Source organism: Neopsephotus bourkii, unplaced genomic scaffold (genome assembly GCF_033783945.1).
Source record: "Neopsephotus bourkii isolate Nb327-2 ecotype Australia unplaced genomic scaffold, CSIRO-AGI_Nbou_v1 NB_874, whole genome shotgun sequence".
Taxonomy (NCBI): Eukaryota; Metazoa; Chordata; class Aves; order Psittaciformes; family Psittacidae; genus Neopsephotus; species Neopsephotus bourkii.
The window spans coordinates 189,771-208,002 of record NW_026901368.1 but is presented as its reverse complement, the minus strand read 5'-3'; the positions used below and the strand labels follow the sequence as shown (position 1 = coordinate 208,002).

Genomic DNA, 18,232 nt, shown 5'->3' with positions numbered 1-18,232 from the left:
CAAGACAGGCCTAAGCATAGCCCTGATGGAAGTTAGCCTGGTGTTCCACAGCTCACCCAGCTCATTTGTACCCGCAGCATTTAGATTCTGCAAATCCCCACAGTTTTAGAGTGAAGGACCCTGAAATTACAGATTACCAGACTGCTATCACTAAACTGACCAACATACAACGCAAAAATCTACCCAAGTCCTGTTTGGGGCTTTTTTATTTATTTTGGTTTGTTTGGGTTTTCCTTAAAACCCTTTAAATCAGACCTGTATGAAAAATTTAATCATGTTACAGAGAAAATATTGCCTTACTTGATCAGCTGACCAATTCGCTTCACAAACTGTCGGTACCGTGCTCTGTTAAATGTTTCCAACCCTGCAGACAGAAGTTCCACCAAGGAATTTGCAAATGCAAAAATCTTCATCATCTCCTGAGGAGTTGTTTTTTCAGGAAAATAAGCACCTAAGACCAAGACAAAAAAAAAAAAAAAAAAGAAAAGAGGGAAAAAGGAAAAGGAGAAAAAAATAAGTGTGAATTCCAGATTTTTTAAAGCAACTTAACAAGCATTGAAAAAAACAATTCACCATATATCTGACAAACAGTTCCTTGTTTGCTGGCTACCTAGTGAACTGAAATGTATGTTTTGTTTATGAAATAAACTATTAATACCTGTTAAGTGCGAAAGTAAAAATGAAACTATGCTTGTTGTAAGACCTGTAGCATGCAATTGTTTTCTTGTACTTGTCCAGAAATCCAGCAAAATAAAGGATTACTAAATAATTAGAGAAAATTCAGAGTAACATTCCAACTAAGAGGCAAGGGAACAAAATTATTTCTGAAAGCACACCTGTGAGTATAACTACCAAGCAGATCAAAACTAAGATGATTCTAATGTTCTGCATGCTAGTATGGCTATGAGTATGCAAGTCTCACCTATTTAGTCTGTGAGGTGTGCAAGTTTCACTTTTACTTCACTCAAGACTCTCATAATGCAGCAGCATTCTTGGTAGTTTTAATCATTAATACAATTATTGTAAGCAAAATGAATAACAACTCTTCAGCAGCTTATTTACCTCCAGACTTGAACCCAAGGAACTGCTGAAAGAGTTCATGAAATGGAAACTGTGACAACAGGGCAATTAAATCATCTTCCAAAAGCAGAATCCAGCTTGTTTCAGGATCCTCATCCTATAGACAAATACAGTTACTTTAAGTAGCTTTACAATAAAACATATTGTAAAAGGGCATTGCTACTGTGCTAACTCCATTTTGCTTGTAAGAGGTTAAAAAAAAAAAAAAAAGCAAGCACAAATGAACTCTCCTTCCCACATTCCCTTCTCCTAAATTCCTCTTCTCTGTATGTTCTTATCTAAATGCCCTCATCAGTTAGGGAACAGAACTAGAGGCAATGCTGCATTAGTCCAACACAGTTTCTGAAGGGAATTTATCCAAACACATGTCTACTGCCATGTTCCTTTCGCATGTAACAGCTCAAATGTTCAAATCCTATCAGTAACACTCATTCTGGAATCTCCACTATCTACAGTTATATCACAGAGATAAAAGGAGAATACAACAAACCTAAGTTTTGAATCATATTATTTAACCAGACAAGTCAGCTTTTTTTCTCCATTTCAGAAAAAAAATCAATACAATAAGCTGAGCAAAAGCATAAATGGAAAAAGAGAAAGAAGTCTCTTGCTGTACCTCTTCTCCTCCTTCATCTACCAGGGTCCAGTTCCCAGATTCTTTCCCAGATGAAGAGGAACTTTTCCTTTCAGTTGGTTTCATATGGCACATGAAGTCCACCCGATTTCTGATTTGAGGTGAAAAATAAAGTTTGCAGAAAATTAAAAAATCTGAATTAAGTCATCTTTTATTTAGGAGGAGATATCAGAAAAACAAATACAAGAACAAGTAATTAACAACTATGTCAGAAAGCAGCCCAGTGGAAAAGAACCTGGGGGTGTTGGTCTACTGCCAACAGAATATAAGCCAGCAATTTGCCCATGCAGCCAAGAAGACCAACAGCATCCTGGCCTGTATCAGCAATAGTGTGGCCAGCAGGGCCAGGGCAGTGACCATCCCCCTCTACTGGACTCTGCTGAGGACACACCTCAAATCCTCTGTTCACTTCTGGGCCCCTCACTACAGGAGGGACATTGAGGTGCTGGAGCAGCTCCAGAGAAGGGCAATGGAGCTGGTGAAGGGCCTGGAGCACAAGTGTGATAAGGAATGGCTGAGGGACCTCGGAGGGTTTAGCCTGGAAAAGAGCATGCTTGGGGGGACCTTATCGCTCTCTACAACTGCCTGACAGTAGGCTGTAGTGAGGTGGTGGTCACCTCATTTCCCCAGTAACAAGTTGTAGGACAAGAGGAAATGGCTTCAAGCTGTGCCAGGGGAGGCTTAGACTGGAAATTAGGAACAATTTCTTCACCAAAAGGTTGAATAACACGGTTTAGTGGAGGACTTGTCAGTGTTAGGTTTATGGTTGCAACCAATATTCTTAAAAGTTCTTTCCAACCTAAATGATTCCATGATTCTAAATGATTCTACGATAACCTTGATCCTTCAAGACTCACACAAATATGCTGCACTCAGTAAATGATCTTCCAAGCAATATTCTGAGAAATGTACATCATTACCAGCCATGTACAGAAGCACAGGTAAATATGCCATAAAACACTGGTCTTGCGCATGTGTAAGAAAATGCTTTTAAAAAAAAACAAACCAAAAGAAGAATATCATCTTTCAGATGTCCTCTACAACAATCACTTAGGGCTATCACTCATTAAGTCAAACAGGATGAGTGCTCCACTACAGAACATTCATAGCTGCATTAGCTGGACACCGCATCAGTGCCAGTAAGACTAGTCCTATGTATGCTGAGCTACAACTACTGACCTTCCAGGAAAGAGCTGCCTCAAATCAAGCCAGCTTCAGTTCCATGTACTAGATCATCTCATGTCTGGGATACCGACCTTCAGATTCTATATTATATAAATACTTAGCTGCTCAGAGATAACAAAAAGTTAAACAAATGTCCAGAAAGGTTATATAAAAGTTAAAATCCTAACAACCAACTTCCTTGCAACATGAAATCTATTGGCAGAACACCGCAAAAAGTGCCACGAAACTCCAGCATAGTATCACTCTCCAGATCTTAAATTCATACTCCGATAAAACTTGTATTTACTTTTTAATATATTCATATGAAGATACTGATCTCACAAACCAAATTTAGTATTCAAATTTGTTCCTGACATACATCACCTGTAACAGACAAGTCTCAGCTCTTTTACCAGCAAGTACAGCCATTATGGCGTCTCTACGTTATAGTACCAAAAGTTGAGAGTATCACTCCAGACACCTTAAGTAAGCCCTTGTTCAAAACACAAGCACCTAAATGCACTAGCAGTACTCATGCTCTCAGAAGACTTCTTTCTCCAGGCAGCTCTAGACAAGAAACATGAAAACCAAACTCTCCAAAATAATAGCTTCCAATAAACAGGACTCCCACTTAACTCAGGGTCAGGGTATCAAAATCACTATGACAGCTCTAAATACCATCAATTTGATTCTTTGACATTAAAACTTGGCCAGAGACGAAGGCAAATTATATATTTAATCTGAAGCACGTAAATGCTTTCACTAATGATTGATTTCATTAACTAGCTTCTCCAAGCAACAAGCATCATTTATAGATTTAAAAACAAAAATGAAAAATAAGAAGCCCAACCAGCAAATACACCAATTCAGCAAACCCTTCACTCAAGTGCTTTTGTTGCCAAGGCAGTATAATGAACAGGCCACCAAGCACGGCAAGAACTCACAGTAACAGAACATGCGGGTATGTCAGTCTTCACAAGCTATTTCACAGCTGAAAGCAAGCTGCACCATACCATCCACAGCAGGAGAATGTACTGCCAGGGCTATGTTTTTAGATGAATGAGTAAAACCAGTTTTATTTAAACTACAAGTTTCTTACTCAGGCCTGCTTTTATGACTGCCTGTTATGACCTTTCAAAGTTTACAAGCTCATATGTCATGTTTTTTTACTCTTAAATAATCATATTCATAAAATCATACTTACTTCACAGGAGACATAAGCAAGGCAAGAGACTGCATGAAATGAAAGACACCTGATGGATTATCCAAGACTTTGATCTGAAATTATTGCAAAAATCTAAGTAAATACAAATAAGCCAAATAAAGGGTAAATCAGTTTTATCAGAGAAATTCAAAATTTGAGTTTCACTTTTTTCACTATCTTTTCGCTCATACTAAAATGTATCTGTCCAACACAGTACCCACACCCTGGAGAAAGTATTGCTACGACAAAATATTTGCAGTTGTTCGAAAGCAGTAGTTATAGAAATTAAAGGAACAAAGGAAAAATAACCATCAAAAGGTCCACAAAAATAGACAGCTTCTCTGTTTCACATGTACTGCGGGGCACCAGGGGAAATGGGATGTTGAGCACATGGGAAGTTAGGATCCTGCTATGTGAGGTTAACGCTTGGACTCTGTGATCTTAAGGGTCTTTTCCAACCTAAGTGATTGTATTCTATCATTATATTTCATCCCTTGCTTTTCCCCTCTTTGTGTAATTGCAATCCTTTCCCTACAGCTACATTTCCAACATCTTCCCCTCTTGAAGGAGAAAAAATGCTCTTTGCAAGAATGCCCTGGTGCCTTTGGATATCTGCACTCCCTCTGATCTATACCGTGAGCTCTTTCTCTTGACCTTAAAATCACCAACTAATAAACTCTTGAAGGAAACCAGTCCCATTTCCCTATTCAGGATACAGAAATCTGCTCTTCCTGAGCCCTTACACATCAATCACAGCCACCTCCAATCTCACTTTTCTTATATACGGTTGCTGCTGCAAGTCTGAATATTTTTTCCTTTTCTTAGAATCTGCTGCTGTTCGAGGCCCATTGCGGCACACCACAATTCCCTGACTCCCTTTCACTGTGTTTCTCTGTTAACCTGCTTGTGCTTGGGCTAACATCAGTAAATACATCACTCGACAAACTCCTCACTTTAAAGACGATTCCACATGCCTGGAAAGAGTGTCAGCATAAGGAGTTGATAAGGCATAAGACACTTTCCTCTATTTTCCACTCCACTCCACCTTTCTGACAATGAAGAATTAAACATTCACACCTGAATGAATGGACAAGCCCATTCACTGATCCCAGCTGGACACCGAAGGATGTGGTTGAAGAGGAAGAGATGGTCACCTGGACAGCCAATTCTTTGCAACACAGACACCTAAACAGAAGAATATTGGAATCCTGTGAACAATTTCAAGGCTCATTAATTTAAAGAATTGCTAATTAAGACTAATACTGTGTTTTCATTTCTCTTTCCCATGCTTTCTAACAAACCTCAATTTTCAGAGCAAGTTACAAGAGAAAAACATTTAAGTCCGCTTGCCCAGCTTATGAACTACAAATTGTTTTTCCTGGTGTATCAGATTACTTACTTTGAAGTTTCACTAAAAACTAGTTCACTTATAAATATGCAAGAATAGAAGTTTCTTGAAAATTACAAGTCTAATTAGTTTTAACTTCAAAAATTAAAAGCATAATGAATATTAAGTCTGTGAGCAGTATTGTCAGTGAGCAGTGCTGACTGCTCAAGTGCCAGCCCTCATGAATGCTGCTGACCTCCACTGACTTCATCAGACAAGGGAATTCATTCACTAAGAGATTCTGTTCCTCAAGTAGAACAAACCCCCAGAAAATCACTGTATGTGTGACAGTGAGAAAAACAGTAACACTTCTAGAAATCACTCCCAAATTCATCCCACGTGCTGGATCAGATACATCCATGCTTACTCCCTCACCAGTCTCTGCAGCCACATGAGAAGGTCACTCTGGAACTGAGGATCTTCAATAACTCTGCGAGTGAAACTGAAAAGGACGCTGATGCACTCCTTCAAGTGGCCCAAGTCTGCAGAAAGATTTTCTGACTGCTTTGAAACTGTAAATTAAGAAGAGAATTAAGGAGCTTTGGTGAGCTGCTCTCAGAATAGTTATGAAAGTAGTGGTTTGGGGGCTATATCGAAAACTTCCTCTCTGTATCTATAGATACCAAGATATTTCAACACAGCTGCCTGCAAAACCTGACAAAGAAGAACACTTATGTAAAGGACTTCATGTATCTTATAATTAAGCACCAGACACTAATTACAGGAAGAATATACTACAGTTACTCTCATAAAAGGCCTTCCCTCAACAGAAACCGTACAAACCACTGTTTACCATGCATATAAACCATCTAGGAGATGGGGACAAAGGGAGAAGGAGTAGAAAGGATAAATGTCCAGGGCAGAAAGCAAAAATATTACACTGGAACAAATCCAAATAAGTAATACACCTAGGATGAAAAATAGGATTTCTAAGTATTAGCACTGCAAGATTCCAAGTGGCCTTCAAAGAGGCAGTAAAGGAGGAAAGTTACCCAGCTGGTTTTAGAATCGTGCATAATCAGTTTAGAAAAGGCACTGCATTATACATTGCCTTTGACAACAAAAGACTGGAGTCTGAGTGTCCCATCCCACCTGGTGTGAAGAAGAAAGCATTCCTGCATTCAGCTTCCACTCTCCAAGTAGATAATATAACAGCACTTGAAACTTTCCTGTCAGAACAAAGTTTCTCTGATCTCTGCATAAGTTCAGCAGGTTTCAGCACCAGAAGAGAAACACTCCAGTACACAAATTCTACCACAAGACTCCAAATTGCAGGTGAACAAGGTGCTGGGCACCCTGAACAGCATAGGGAGCAATCCAGACCAGCAACAAACCTTGTTCCTGCTGCTGAAGAGCCACTGATCTCAGCAGGGATGAGCTGCTGAGCAACCTGTAGACATATGACTCCACCTGCAAACGGGACAACACTGAAGTGTACGAGTGCAGTGCCAGTGTTTGATGCACGTGTTCTGCTTTGGCTTCCAATAGCCTTTTCAGTTCCCCCAGCACACTGTCATTCAGCTCCACTGTCTGGTAGCGATGGTGACCCGTCACTTTGCACTGATCTGCACAGACACCCTGGAAAGAGACCAATTATTTCATGTAAGTGGTTCTGCCATTTTCTTGAGTCAAGCATGCTTACAGACATAACTTTGACATAACCCACTCCTCAACATTTCACAACTTTCATGAAAGGGGACAATACATAAGTAGAAAAGACAAATATTTGGGAACATCCTATATATTTTTTAGAGCTACTGATTATAGAAGATTCACATCCCTGACTTCTGAAAAAATAACTCTGTAAACGCTCAGTAACTCAATTTTAGAAGTAGACCTGAAGTGACTTGTCTGTATCACTGACAGATGTGAACAAAACCAAGTCTCCCAGTTTGCACAGCTGCTTCTTTATAGATTTAGATAAATATTTGCACCTAATGTTTTACAGCTAACATATGTACTGAAACAAGATATATTTGTTTCTAAGCTTCCAGAACTGAGTATTTGTAGCAATTCTCCATTTTATGTTTAAAATTCTGAGATGTTAACTGCACGATAACTTTCTCCCAAGCTGGAATTAAAAGCTGAGGCCAGCCTTCCTCTGCCCCATCTCTTGGACCTGATAATCTTAAAGGTCTCTTCCAACCTAGCTGATTCTATGATCTCTTCATTCTTCAGCATAAGAAAGCCATAATACATAACATTCCTGGTTTTCTTTTATGCAACCGAAAACATATTTCAGAACCAGCACTTTGTAAGCTTAGCTTGAATACCCCTCTGTTTTCTAAGTTAGTAGAATAAGAATTTTAAATTAGAATCATAGAATGGTTTGGGTTGGAAAGGACCTTAAGATCATCCGGTTCCAAGCCCACTGCTATGGGCAGGGACACCTCACACTAGGCCATGTCACCCAAAGCTCTGTCCAAATTAGAGTAAAGACAATTATTCTGGACATACAATAAATACACAGTGAAATGGAATGGAATAAAGCAAGCAACAACCTTAGCCAACTGTATGATGACCAGTGAAGACGTACAAGTGAAGCCAAAATTGCTTTCAGTGTAGAAAGTGATCAGCACACAGCTGAGACTCCTGTGAGGCTCAGAGCTGTTCCCCAGTAAAAAGATCCTTATCTGTTCAGTGAATGTCTCTCAGTGTCTCAGTTCTGAGGAACTGCACAGGAGAGGCACTGCACTCATAGAAACAGTAATAAAAGTTACTACATACATTGGGATTTAGCACCCTTGGACAATTTTGGTGACATGTTGGCTATAAACAGCATCAGAGTGCCAGAGTAATTTCATTCACTCCCACTGTAATATCCAGTTCCAAAGACATGTGATACAAAACAAGTTTGGGCAAAAACTTTTCTAATGCGTGTCCCAAAACACTCCCCAGAGCCCTCTGGTTTGCAGACAGAAAGGCTACAGAGAGCCATGAACACCCTCGATGTTACCTAAAACTACAACTACACTTATGGAGCAACAGTTACTGGAAGTGGATGGACCTCCTGCTCCCTCTGCTTTGAGCAACAGGCTTGGTCAAAAGCATGACTCCAGCTCCTCTGCAGCTGCCACCTCTGAAAGCAGCACAGCCAGGAATGACATCAATGAAAACTGTCACTGCAGGCAGCAAGGCAGATGGGACATCACCACTACAGTCATTTTGAAGTCCTCCTTCACCACGTATGTCCTGCATCTACTTGGAGTACCGTGATACAAAATTCACCCCATGCTACAGGCAGAACTGTGTGTACACAGCTTGTTCTGACTGACTGCAGAAACGAGTCTGACTTCAAAAGAGAACACTGCCTGAGAATCCCATTACCCTACACCTACGAGAGTTAAAATAAACAACAAACTGCCTTAAATCTCAACAGGATGACACTGTAAACTTAATGTCTGGAATCACATCCAGATAATCAGGGTTCAGAAGTGGCTTTGGCAACAGCACCTGCACAGTTTTCTGTTCATCTTTGAAAGTCCATAATCTCCCCTTAACATTTTGGCAGTCTGTAGTCATAGCCTGGAGCTCTGCCTCAGCTAGCAACAGCTGCTTCCTGCAGCGCATGTAGTTCAGGAGCAGTTCATAGAACTCATGCCTGTCCTGATGAGCAATGCTTTCAAATTCCTCTGTATAGGAATCAACATTTTCCAGCCACGAACATGGCTCAAAGATTTTCAGCTGTTCCCTTGTAAATGGCACCAGCTCTGGCTCAGTGGGCAGCTCTGGATATAGCCTTTCATCGTGCAACAGTGGCTTCACTGCTATTACGGTTGGTCTCTCACAGGACAGTTCAGCTGATAAGTCTGGATAAACTGATTTGAATATTGGCCGTGGAACACGTGCTTTGGATTTCTCAGAGAGCTGTGAGATGCTAAGAGGAAGCTTCTCTGAAGAACAGACAAGAGGATTTTTAACTTCATGTACATTTTCAGGTCCTTTATCCTGTACAAAGCCCACTACTGTCTGAGAGCCAGCAGCACTGGAATGGAAGGTACTACTCAACAAATCGGAGTTTCCTGATCTGCTAGCAACCACCTCCATAGGGCTGTGAAGTTTGTCCAGCTTGGATTTTCCACTCTTCTCAACATCCCCCCCACATTCCTCATGGGAAGGATCGGCTCTGAGCTTTTCTGCATCCGTGGGAGACTCCAGAATCGTTGCAGAAGACCCTTCATTTGCTGAAGATAAATTACTCTGGGAGATGTCACACACATCACTTTTGGGTTTTCCTTCCTCCACTTCATCACTGAGCCGAATTTCAGTAAATTCTCCAGGATGTTTCACTTGCACTTTATTGGCTTGAGAAGACACTTCTGCCACAGGAAGGAGGAAAACATCAGACTCTTGTACCTGGGTCTCCTCACTACTTCTCTTCTTTTTTTCCTAGGGAAAATAAAATAAAACAAACAAACAAAAAATCATAATTAACAGTGTCACTATGAGGTTTAACTCCCCCGAAATCCCACCATTACCAAAACTAGTGTCTGTCAACATCAAAACTTCAAAAGCTCCTCTTTAACACATTAATTTGCATACTATTAAAGATAAAAACAAATATACCACACAGACCAATGTTTTTAGCTGCCCTTTGAAGCCTGTCTATCAGTATCTATTCTCTTGGTCAGCTCTTGATTAATGCTTCAACATTTCTAAGAAAGAAGTTTTAAATACCACAGGACAGAATGCTTCATTAACATAAAATAATCAAAGTAAAAGCACCCTGACCTCTAAAAAGTCACTAGATAACACCATATTACAAAAAAAAAAAAAAAAAAATTGTGATTTGCCTTAAGTTTTACAGAAATATTTTACTAAAATAATATTTTCAAAAAGGTAATTTCAGAACAAAGAAAGTCTTAAATGCACCCACCAACCTCATTTTAAAACCATCATAACATCAGTACAATTACTGAAATACCTATTTTTTAATAGGAACTACATGCTAGAGATGTAGGAAAAGTTGGCAATGACATTAAAATTGCAAATCTATTGCCTGCTTTCACATTAAGATCAGTTTTGGGGTAAATACATCCCATATACACAGTCTAAGGTGTAGATTAGTCTCCTTCCCAAAGCACAGCATGGGAAATAATATTGTACATGAGATCAGCAATGAGTTTGCCAATTTGTAAATCAGATGCAAATTCCTACAAGATAAAATTAGCAAGGTGTTCTGTCAATTTATAAACTATTTGTGTACACCTACCAGTTTATATGGAGTGAAACTGAAAAGAGATGGGTTACAGCACTCCAGTTTCTGAGATAACATGACAAAGAAGTCAGCTGAAGTTCAGAAAAGCTCTCAAAATTCCTCCATAACTGATCAAAATATGACAGAACATGCTTACAGTATCACATATACTTTCACTAAACATCTGACATGACTTCGCCTTAGGAGAAGGCACACATGAAAACAACTCGCATCTAGGCCCTAGCTAACCTCCATCTCTAGCCTAATTTTCCTTCACATATGATAACAGCTGTTTTACAAAATAGCAATACACTGGCCTTGCTTTCAGATTGCGTTTTCCAGTATCCAATCACAACACAGTTCTGACACACTCCAAGGATAACTGAAGCTACAGGTGAGAGGTTAAAAATAGAACCACACAGTTCCTTAAATTAGGACTTGTTGTTACAATAAATATCTCCTAACAATTAACTCAAGGTCAGCAATTTCCACAGCATACTTTAACACTAGATCATACTCTGACAGTGTGCTGAATCACAAACTTTGCAAACAATGCTGCTCCTTTCCCTGCTACAACCTCAAAGTTCCCTCTCGTAGTTCTCATACAGAAAAAACCTCCCTTTATCTCTCAGTAGCATACTGTATTCCTCCCAAATGCCACTGTTAGATAAAATGGCTGTTTTTCAAATTTATGAAGTACCCTTCAGTTCCCAAATTCCAAGGGAAAAAAAAAAAAAAAAGGCCATAATTTTTAACAGGGATTTCATCTGAGAAAGGATAAGAGCAATCAGGTTCTGAATTAACAGGCAAACAAAACTTGCTGTTCTATGTTCTGAGGTTTAGCCTTTAAGCCAAACATGACACCTGCTCATTAGCCTCGTCCATGCCAAACCACTCCCCTTTCCTGGCACAGAAGTAAACAACACTATCCTGGGCTGCACCCCCACAGCGTGAGCAGCAGGTCGAGGAAGAGGGTTCTCCCCCTCTGCTGTGCTCAGGGGAGACCCCCCCTGCAGTCCTGATCCAGCTCTGGGGCAACAGCACAGGAAGAATGTGGAGCTGTTGGAGCCAGTCCAGAGGAGGCCACAGAGATGCTGCAAGGGCTGAAGCAGCTCTGCTCCGGAGCCAGGCTGACAGAGATGGGCTGGTTGAGCCTGAAGAAAATGCTCCTTAATGAGAGACCTTATACCATCTCCAGTGCCTAAAGGGGCTACAAGAAACCTGGAGCGGGGCTCTGAACAAGGCCCTGTAGGGACAAGACAAGGAAAATGGCTTTAACCTGCCAGAGAAGAGACTGAGATGAGCTCTTAGGCAGAAGCTCTTCCCTGTGAGGGCAGTGAGGCCCTGGCACAGGCTACCCAGAGAAGCTGTGGCTGCCCCACCCCGGCAGGGCTCGGTTAGACGGGGCTTGGAGCAACATTCTCTAGCAGAAGATGTGCCTGCCTGTGACAGGGGTTGGAACTGGATGAGCTTTAAGCTCCTTTGCAACCCACACCAAGCTGGGATTCTATGATATGAGTGCTTCCCACCAAGATGCACACAGACACACAGGCTCATCTTTACCAGTTCTGGGTTCACTGGGCTTTTTCTACCTCACTGTGTTGCTGGTGCTGAACTTTGGGGCTACTATTTTCAGGAAGCCCTGGGCTTCGTCCCACTGCTTGGCAGCCCTGCAGCTGAGCAGCCTTCCTCACAGTTCTCAGAAAATTCAGCTTTTCACCAGATTATGGCTGTTTCTGAGGCATGGAAATGGAAAAGTCATTTAATGTGACTGAGCCCCAAACTGCATCCTCAAGACACAATATTAATAGAGGTGACCATAGTAACAGCCACAAAAATATCAGGAATGGGTCACTGTAACACTGAGGAAATATGGATTCCACACGTGACATTGCTAGGGAATTGTTCACCTGGAAGTCACAGCCAAAGACAGGAGTCGCCCGAGTCATTCTACACATGTTAATCGGCTGCGGTGTCACCAGTGAATCATCACCTTCCTGCAAGGAACTGATTCCCCCAAGCAGCAGCCTTACAATGCGACTGCCACACACACGCTACCGGGCTGAACCAAAACAATCACGGGCTGAACCAAAACAATCACACACTCTTCTGTGATGGGTTTTCCCTCCAGTCTTTACCTGCCCACTAACTAAAACTTGTTCTGGAATCACAGCCATAGCTGACATTTAGATCCAACCCTTGTTTTACAGAACAGTGGTCAATTAATTCACCAATTTATTCTCAAAGGGCTTTGACAGCCAGGACTTCACTGCCATTGCTCTCTGTGCTGCAGCTTACAACATGAAAGAGTTTAGGCAATTAAGAGAAACATTTCCAACTTGGCCCAGCTCTGAGGAAAGCTATTTCAGTTCAGACCATTTCACAAACTACGGAAATACTGTGTGTCACAGATGCAAAGAAAATAACGGCTTCAGAAAGCTGTCGGTACCAACAGACTGAACAAGGAACATACAGCAGCATTAAAACTTAGGAAGGGGCATTGTTAAACGTAGCATCAGCTAACGAAGAAAAAAGGCTGCAAACTTCTATACTACTACAGCCTCGTGAGTTGAGTATTCCAGAGTTAAAGCTGTGCATATGAGATGTAGTAAGACTGTCACCCCACACTATAGTAAAATAGTGCTAAACACCAGTAAGTTCTATTGCCATACGGCTTCACGACAGAACCTACTGCAGCTGCCTCACCGTGCAAAACTACTTCAAAAGACCATATACTATAAGAAACACAGACTCACAACTGGGCTGTGTTGGAAAGGAACCCAAAGCTCATCCAGTCCCAGCCCCTGCCACGGCCAGGGACACCTTCCACTAGACCAGGGTGCGCTAAGCCCCGTCCTGCCTGGCCTTGAACACTGCCAGGGATGGCACGTCTTTTCCCGTAAACACACACCCCCTGATCTAAGTGCTTCCAGCAGCAAACAAACACGGACACAAACGGCCTGCAGTTAACACACTCTCCGCCGCTTTAAACTCACTCAGAATAGCCCCCAACAAGAAACAAAGCCCTAACGAACGTCCCACAGCCTGTAACAACCCCACAGAACCCTCCCCGCCTCTCTAAGCTCACCGAACCCGCCACAAACGGTAAGCGCCGAGTCCAGCCCGGCAGAACGAACCTGAACCTCAACCTCAACCTCAACCTCAGCCTCAACCTCAGCCTCAACCTGAACCTCAACCCGAGCCGCTCGCCGCCGCCCCCCCCACTACCCCCGTACCTTCGGCCTGCTCTTGGCGCGGGCCTTGCGGGGCCCCCTCACGGACTCCGCCATTATCATCCACTGCGGCACCACCACAGCGCCTACAGCGGCTGCGGGCGGAAAAGGAGAGGGCTGACACCACCCCTGAGAGCTCCCGTCCAATCAGCAGCGCGGAGGCTCCATGAGGTTTCATGAGGCACGGAAGGACGCAACGCAAGCGGGGACGGCGGAACCTGGCCTAAGCAAGGCGGCTGAGGGGCGGGGTCTTCTGTCAGGAGCGGGGCGGGTTCGGGGTGGGTTCAAATACAGCTTCCTACGGTAAAGCCAGGCTCCTCAGTAAGAGCCGAAAGGGAAGTCTGACTACTACACAGCGTTCTGTGGGGAGGCCAAGCCCCTCTATAGGACTTTGGGATTCTGAGATATATAGGAGTGATTCGTGTGAGCAACTTTGTGTGAGGAGTCTTTGTCATCATTGTACTTTGGAGGGAATCAAAAATCCTTGAAATCATTGTATCGTGTAGAATGTATAAGAATGGTCGGAATCAAAAATCCTTGAAATCATTGTATCGTGTAGAATGTATAAGAATGGTCAGATTATGATAGATGTTCCTGTCAATACAATGATGAAAGAGAAGAAGAAACAAAGGAATAATCCTTCTTAATCAAACGCTTTGTTGCTTTGTTTAACTACTTGAATGCCTCAAAAGCTTTTTGCTAATTAAAGGGGTACTTTGTTTAACTGCTTGAATGCTTTAGGGGGTTAGGTAATCAAGAGATCCTTCACAGGATGAGGTGAAACTTGTGTATTGAATAAGTAACTATATAAGAAATTGAATTTAGGGGGCTAAGACAGTGGTTAAGCTTGTGATAGACATCCCCCGTTAATGTATTACCAGGGAATTCAGTAACTTTTTAAGAAGCTTCTTCACCCGAAGACAAGCCCCCAGCAACAGGAGGACAACAACGAAAAGGAACCACGTTGATATTCAGGTAAAGGAGACGACAGGATTGGCTGAAACCCAAGACCAAGGAGTATAAGAGACTGTACCCCAGAAATCTCGGTGTGCGTCTTGGATGGAGCAGAGACTCCCCGGCGCACCCAGCACTGCTTGCTTATTGACTCTCAATATTAATCAAGTGTAATAAAAAATTAATTCAATCAGATCATGGTCAAGACAGAATTTTTATAACAGGATGAGGATTAGCCCTCCTATAAGGGCCTCTGGGGGGGGACAGCATTCTCTATAGCACCTGGGTGGAGGCCAGGCTCCTCCACAGGAGCCTGCCAGGGAGCTAGGTTCCGCTGTCGAGGACCAGATGGGAGACCAGGATCTCCAGGATCACTAGGAGCCAGGGAAAAATCCAAATTCCTCTATAAGGCAGTGGCCAGGCTCCTCCGTAGGAGCCTAGGAGGAGGCCAGGTTCCCCGATACGGACCTGTGGAGGGGCCAGGCTCTCCTATAAGGCCCCACGACTGGGCCTCACTATAGGGGCCTAGGAGGAGGCTAAAAACTTGGTTTTTTCTGTCCCAGAGCTGTCGTGGTATTGAGCAAGTCGGAAGTAAAGGCTGAGCAAGGATATGCTCTCGTAGGCTTCCTTCCAGGAGAAAGAACCTGAACATCCTAGGGTGCTTTGAAGGTGTACTAGCACTGACAAAAAGTGAACATGACCTCCTTTAAAAGAAAGATATCCAGCACACAAGTCTCAAAACTTAATCATAAAAGATATATTTAAAAACTAAGACTGCAGAAGGGTCCTTCAGAGTATTTGTACACTTTGTCTTTCAGAAATGAAAATGGACAACTGATTCATTGTCATGTGTATTTTGCACAGTCCACTGCAGAGCAGCAGGAGAGATGTTTAAGCTTGCTGTCATCCTCTCCACACAAGGAAATAACAGTAAAAGCTCCAGGGGTTGTTTGGCTTAGACATGCACTGAAGTCATGCAGATTCAACTTGAAGAATATCATACATCAGCAGCTCCCGTTGCTCCAAAGTTAAGGTACCTGGCACCAGGTTTAAACAGCTGAACTGTGTGCTGGTCCCCGTATTCTCCATCCCTGTGTCATAAGGCACTGAGGACCTTCTTAAGCAATGCTGCACATGAGGATATGAGAGAGACCAGCAGCCCTGCAGCACATGAGCTTCTGAATCAAAGCCATGATCATGTATATGGTAATAAAAAAAGAATGAACTTTGAGGAGATATGGTCAGAAAATGAATTTCAGAGCCCCAGCCCAACATTCATAGCTCAGCTTATTTCCAGTGGTGCACAGTCACAGCAAGTCCAAGGGACTTCTTTACCAGAAGTTAATCAAATGAGGGTCTGCAGAGCATAACAGGCTCGAGCTATCACATGAAGCTAAAAATCTGCAAAGCCCCTCATTGGAGAGGTGGTTGAAGAGCTGACCAACTTCTCCAGATCCTCAGCAACACTGCAGGGTGCAGGTTTGTGGCAGCACAGCCTCTCACTGGGTAGCTGCGCTGTGGACTGCTGCACCACACAAGATGCAAGTCAGCTTTCAGTATCAGGACTTAAACCTGGAGCACAACTACAGCTAAGGCAGACAAGCAGTGTATTGCTGGTGCTCCTATAAGTGAGCTTCCTGAAATAAATGGCCAAAATTAAACCTAAATTGCAAGCTTAATCACCATTAATGAAGGACTTGAGAAACAGGGAAAAGCTTAACCTGAGATCTGAGTGGGATATATATGCATTGTGCAACAGTCCCCTCAGCACTTATGAATTCTTGGTTATCTCCAGCCTCTTCCAGATGGCTGCACTTTGGAAGAACTTCAAATCAAATTCTTCTGACGCAGTTGGCCCCTGCGTCTGGGTCCATCGCTTGGGTTCCTTTTCTTCCCCTGTGTGTGAAGCTGAGATACCTGTCCAAGGAGTTTGTTGATCAAAGGCACAGATTTGTAATAGGCACTTTCTGAATGTGTAAATAATTGTCTAAGTCCTCAAGTACTTTGCTGAAACGGAGAAGCACTTCAGCTCTGTGGCTGTGAGCAAGTGGAAACACCACCACGCTGGCCAAAACAACAATGTCTTCTGCCTGGAGAACCTATAGAACAGGATCAACAGCATCTAAACCACAGCTTCATTTTACACAAGAGACCAGAGACCTGACATGACCGTCACTCCCAGCTGGTCACCTCAAATTGTCATCCCTTAACCAGTGGCCTTTCTTTCTCCATTGACCCTGGTCAATGTGTAGCTGTCTCTCATATTAAATCCTGTTCATCAAGTATGAGTACTTACTGTGACTACTAGTGATGTATCAAACTGTATCCATCAACTATGGTATAATCAGGCTCACCTCAAACACAGAGCACAGAGAAATTAGGTCTGCTTATGAGAAGTGCTCCTTACACAACTCTAAACAGGACAGAAATACTGCCCACCTGTGTTAAAGGGATGGGAGGCAATGGTGTATGAGGCTGAAAAAGTTGTCTTGTTTTGCTGAAAAACCAAACCATTTTACTAAGTTCCATCACTAAAGTGCCAAAGGGAATTATATAGCTCATCATGTTGAATGAGGAAAAGGCCCAGACTGCAGAGACTGGTGGGATCCCAAGCTTGGACATCCTTAAGCTTCAGAAATGTCTACATACAGGTGCTTTGATCAGAACTTGTCCTCAGTTTTGCCTTGCCTCGAAACTCAAAGTGCAACTTCCTTGGACCTTTCAGTGCAGACTGGGCCTACAGCAAGAGCCTCAGCTAAAACATTCCCTTTAGAGAGCTAAAGCTTATAATCTGATGGGGAAGAGCAAAAGCAGAGTTCTTCCATGGAGCCAGAAACCCCATAAGGTAACTCACTTGATGCATTGGTTCGGGTGGGTAAAGGTGCCCTCCTGCACAGAAGAAAACACAATGCTGAGGATCTGCGTGGCTCTGTGCACCTGGCTCGTGGCGTGTGCCCCTGGGTCGATGCTGTCGACTGCCCTCCCAGAGCTGGTGGGAGGGCAAGAGGTTTGGCCAGCCTGGGCTTGATGGAGACCTGATACCAAGGCATGCCATGGTGTGCTCACCACCAGCAACGTACTTGGAAGACAGCATCTTTAGCATGCCTCTTTGGCCCTGAATCCTCACTGTCCCCTTGGGTAGAAGCATCCTTCACCCTGTCCTTCCTCTACTTACATATGCTTTTACTTGATCCAGTCTCCACACATAGACAGAACACATGGAGAACCATACAGGGATGCCCAGCACGTTTCATTCTGTTACCAAAACCTGAACTCTTCTACAAGGGAGCTCAGAAAGCTTTGAGAGACAGCATGACAAAATTCAGTATTCCCCAGGCTGCCTTGCCTTCCAGCTGTCTGAACGCTGCACCCTTCACCT

At 42.9% G+C, this 18,232-nt stretch overlaps 1 protein-coding gene across 5 annotated transcripts in view; it reads right to left on the bottom strand.

The window, feature by feature from the left end:
* Positions 1-13,979, bottom strand: part of EPG5 (ectopic P-granules 5 autophagy tethering factor) — a 66,175-nt gene extending 52,196 nt beyond the window's left edge. For 4 of the 5 annotated variants that reach the window (XM_061356947.1, XM_061356948.1, XM_061356949.1 and 1 more), the window contains exons 1-9: positions 13,903-13,979; positions 8,923-9,858; positions 6,804-7,047; positions 5,845-5,981; positions 5,160-5,267; positions 4,083-4,156; positions 1,697-1,805; positions 1,063-1,177; positions 301-451 (exon numbers count right to left, since the gene is read on the bottom strand). In XM_061356947.1, the coding sequence (XP_061212931.1) occupies positions 301-451; positions 1,063-1,177; positions 1,697-1,805; positions 4,083-4,156; positions 5,160-5,267; positions 5,845-5,981; positions 6,804-7,047; positions 8,923-9,858; positions 13,903-13,962 (1,934 nt within the window). In that variant the 5' untranslated portion in view covers positions 13,963-13,979. Of the gene's footprint in view, positions 1-300; positions 452-1,062; positions 1,178-1,696; positions 1,806-4,082; positions 4,157-5,157; positions 5,268-5,844; positions 5,982-6,803; positions 7,048-8,922; positions 9,859-13,902 lie in introns of those variants that run through there. The other variant, XM_061356950.1, reaches the window with a different exon arrangement.
* Between the last annotated feature and the right edge of the window lie 4,253 nt (positions 13,980-18,232).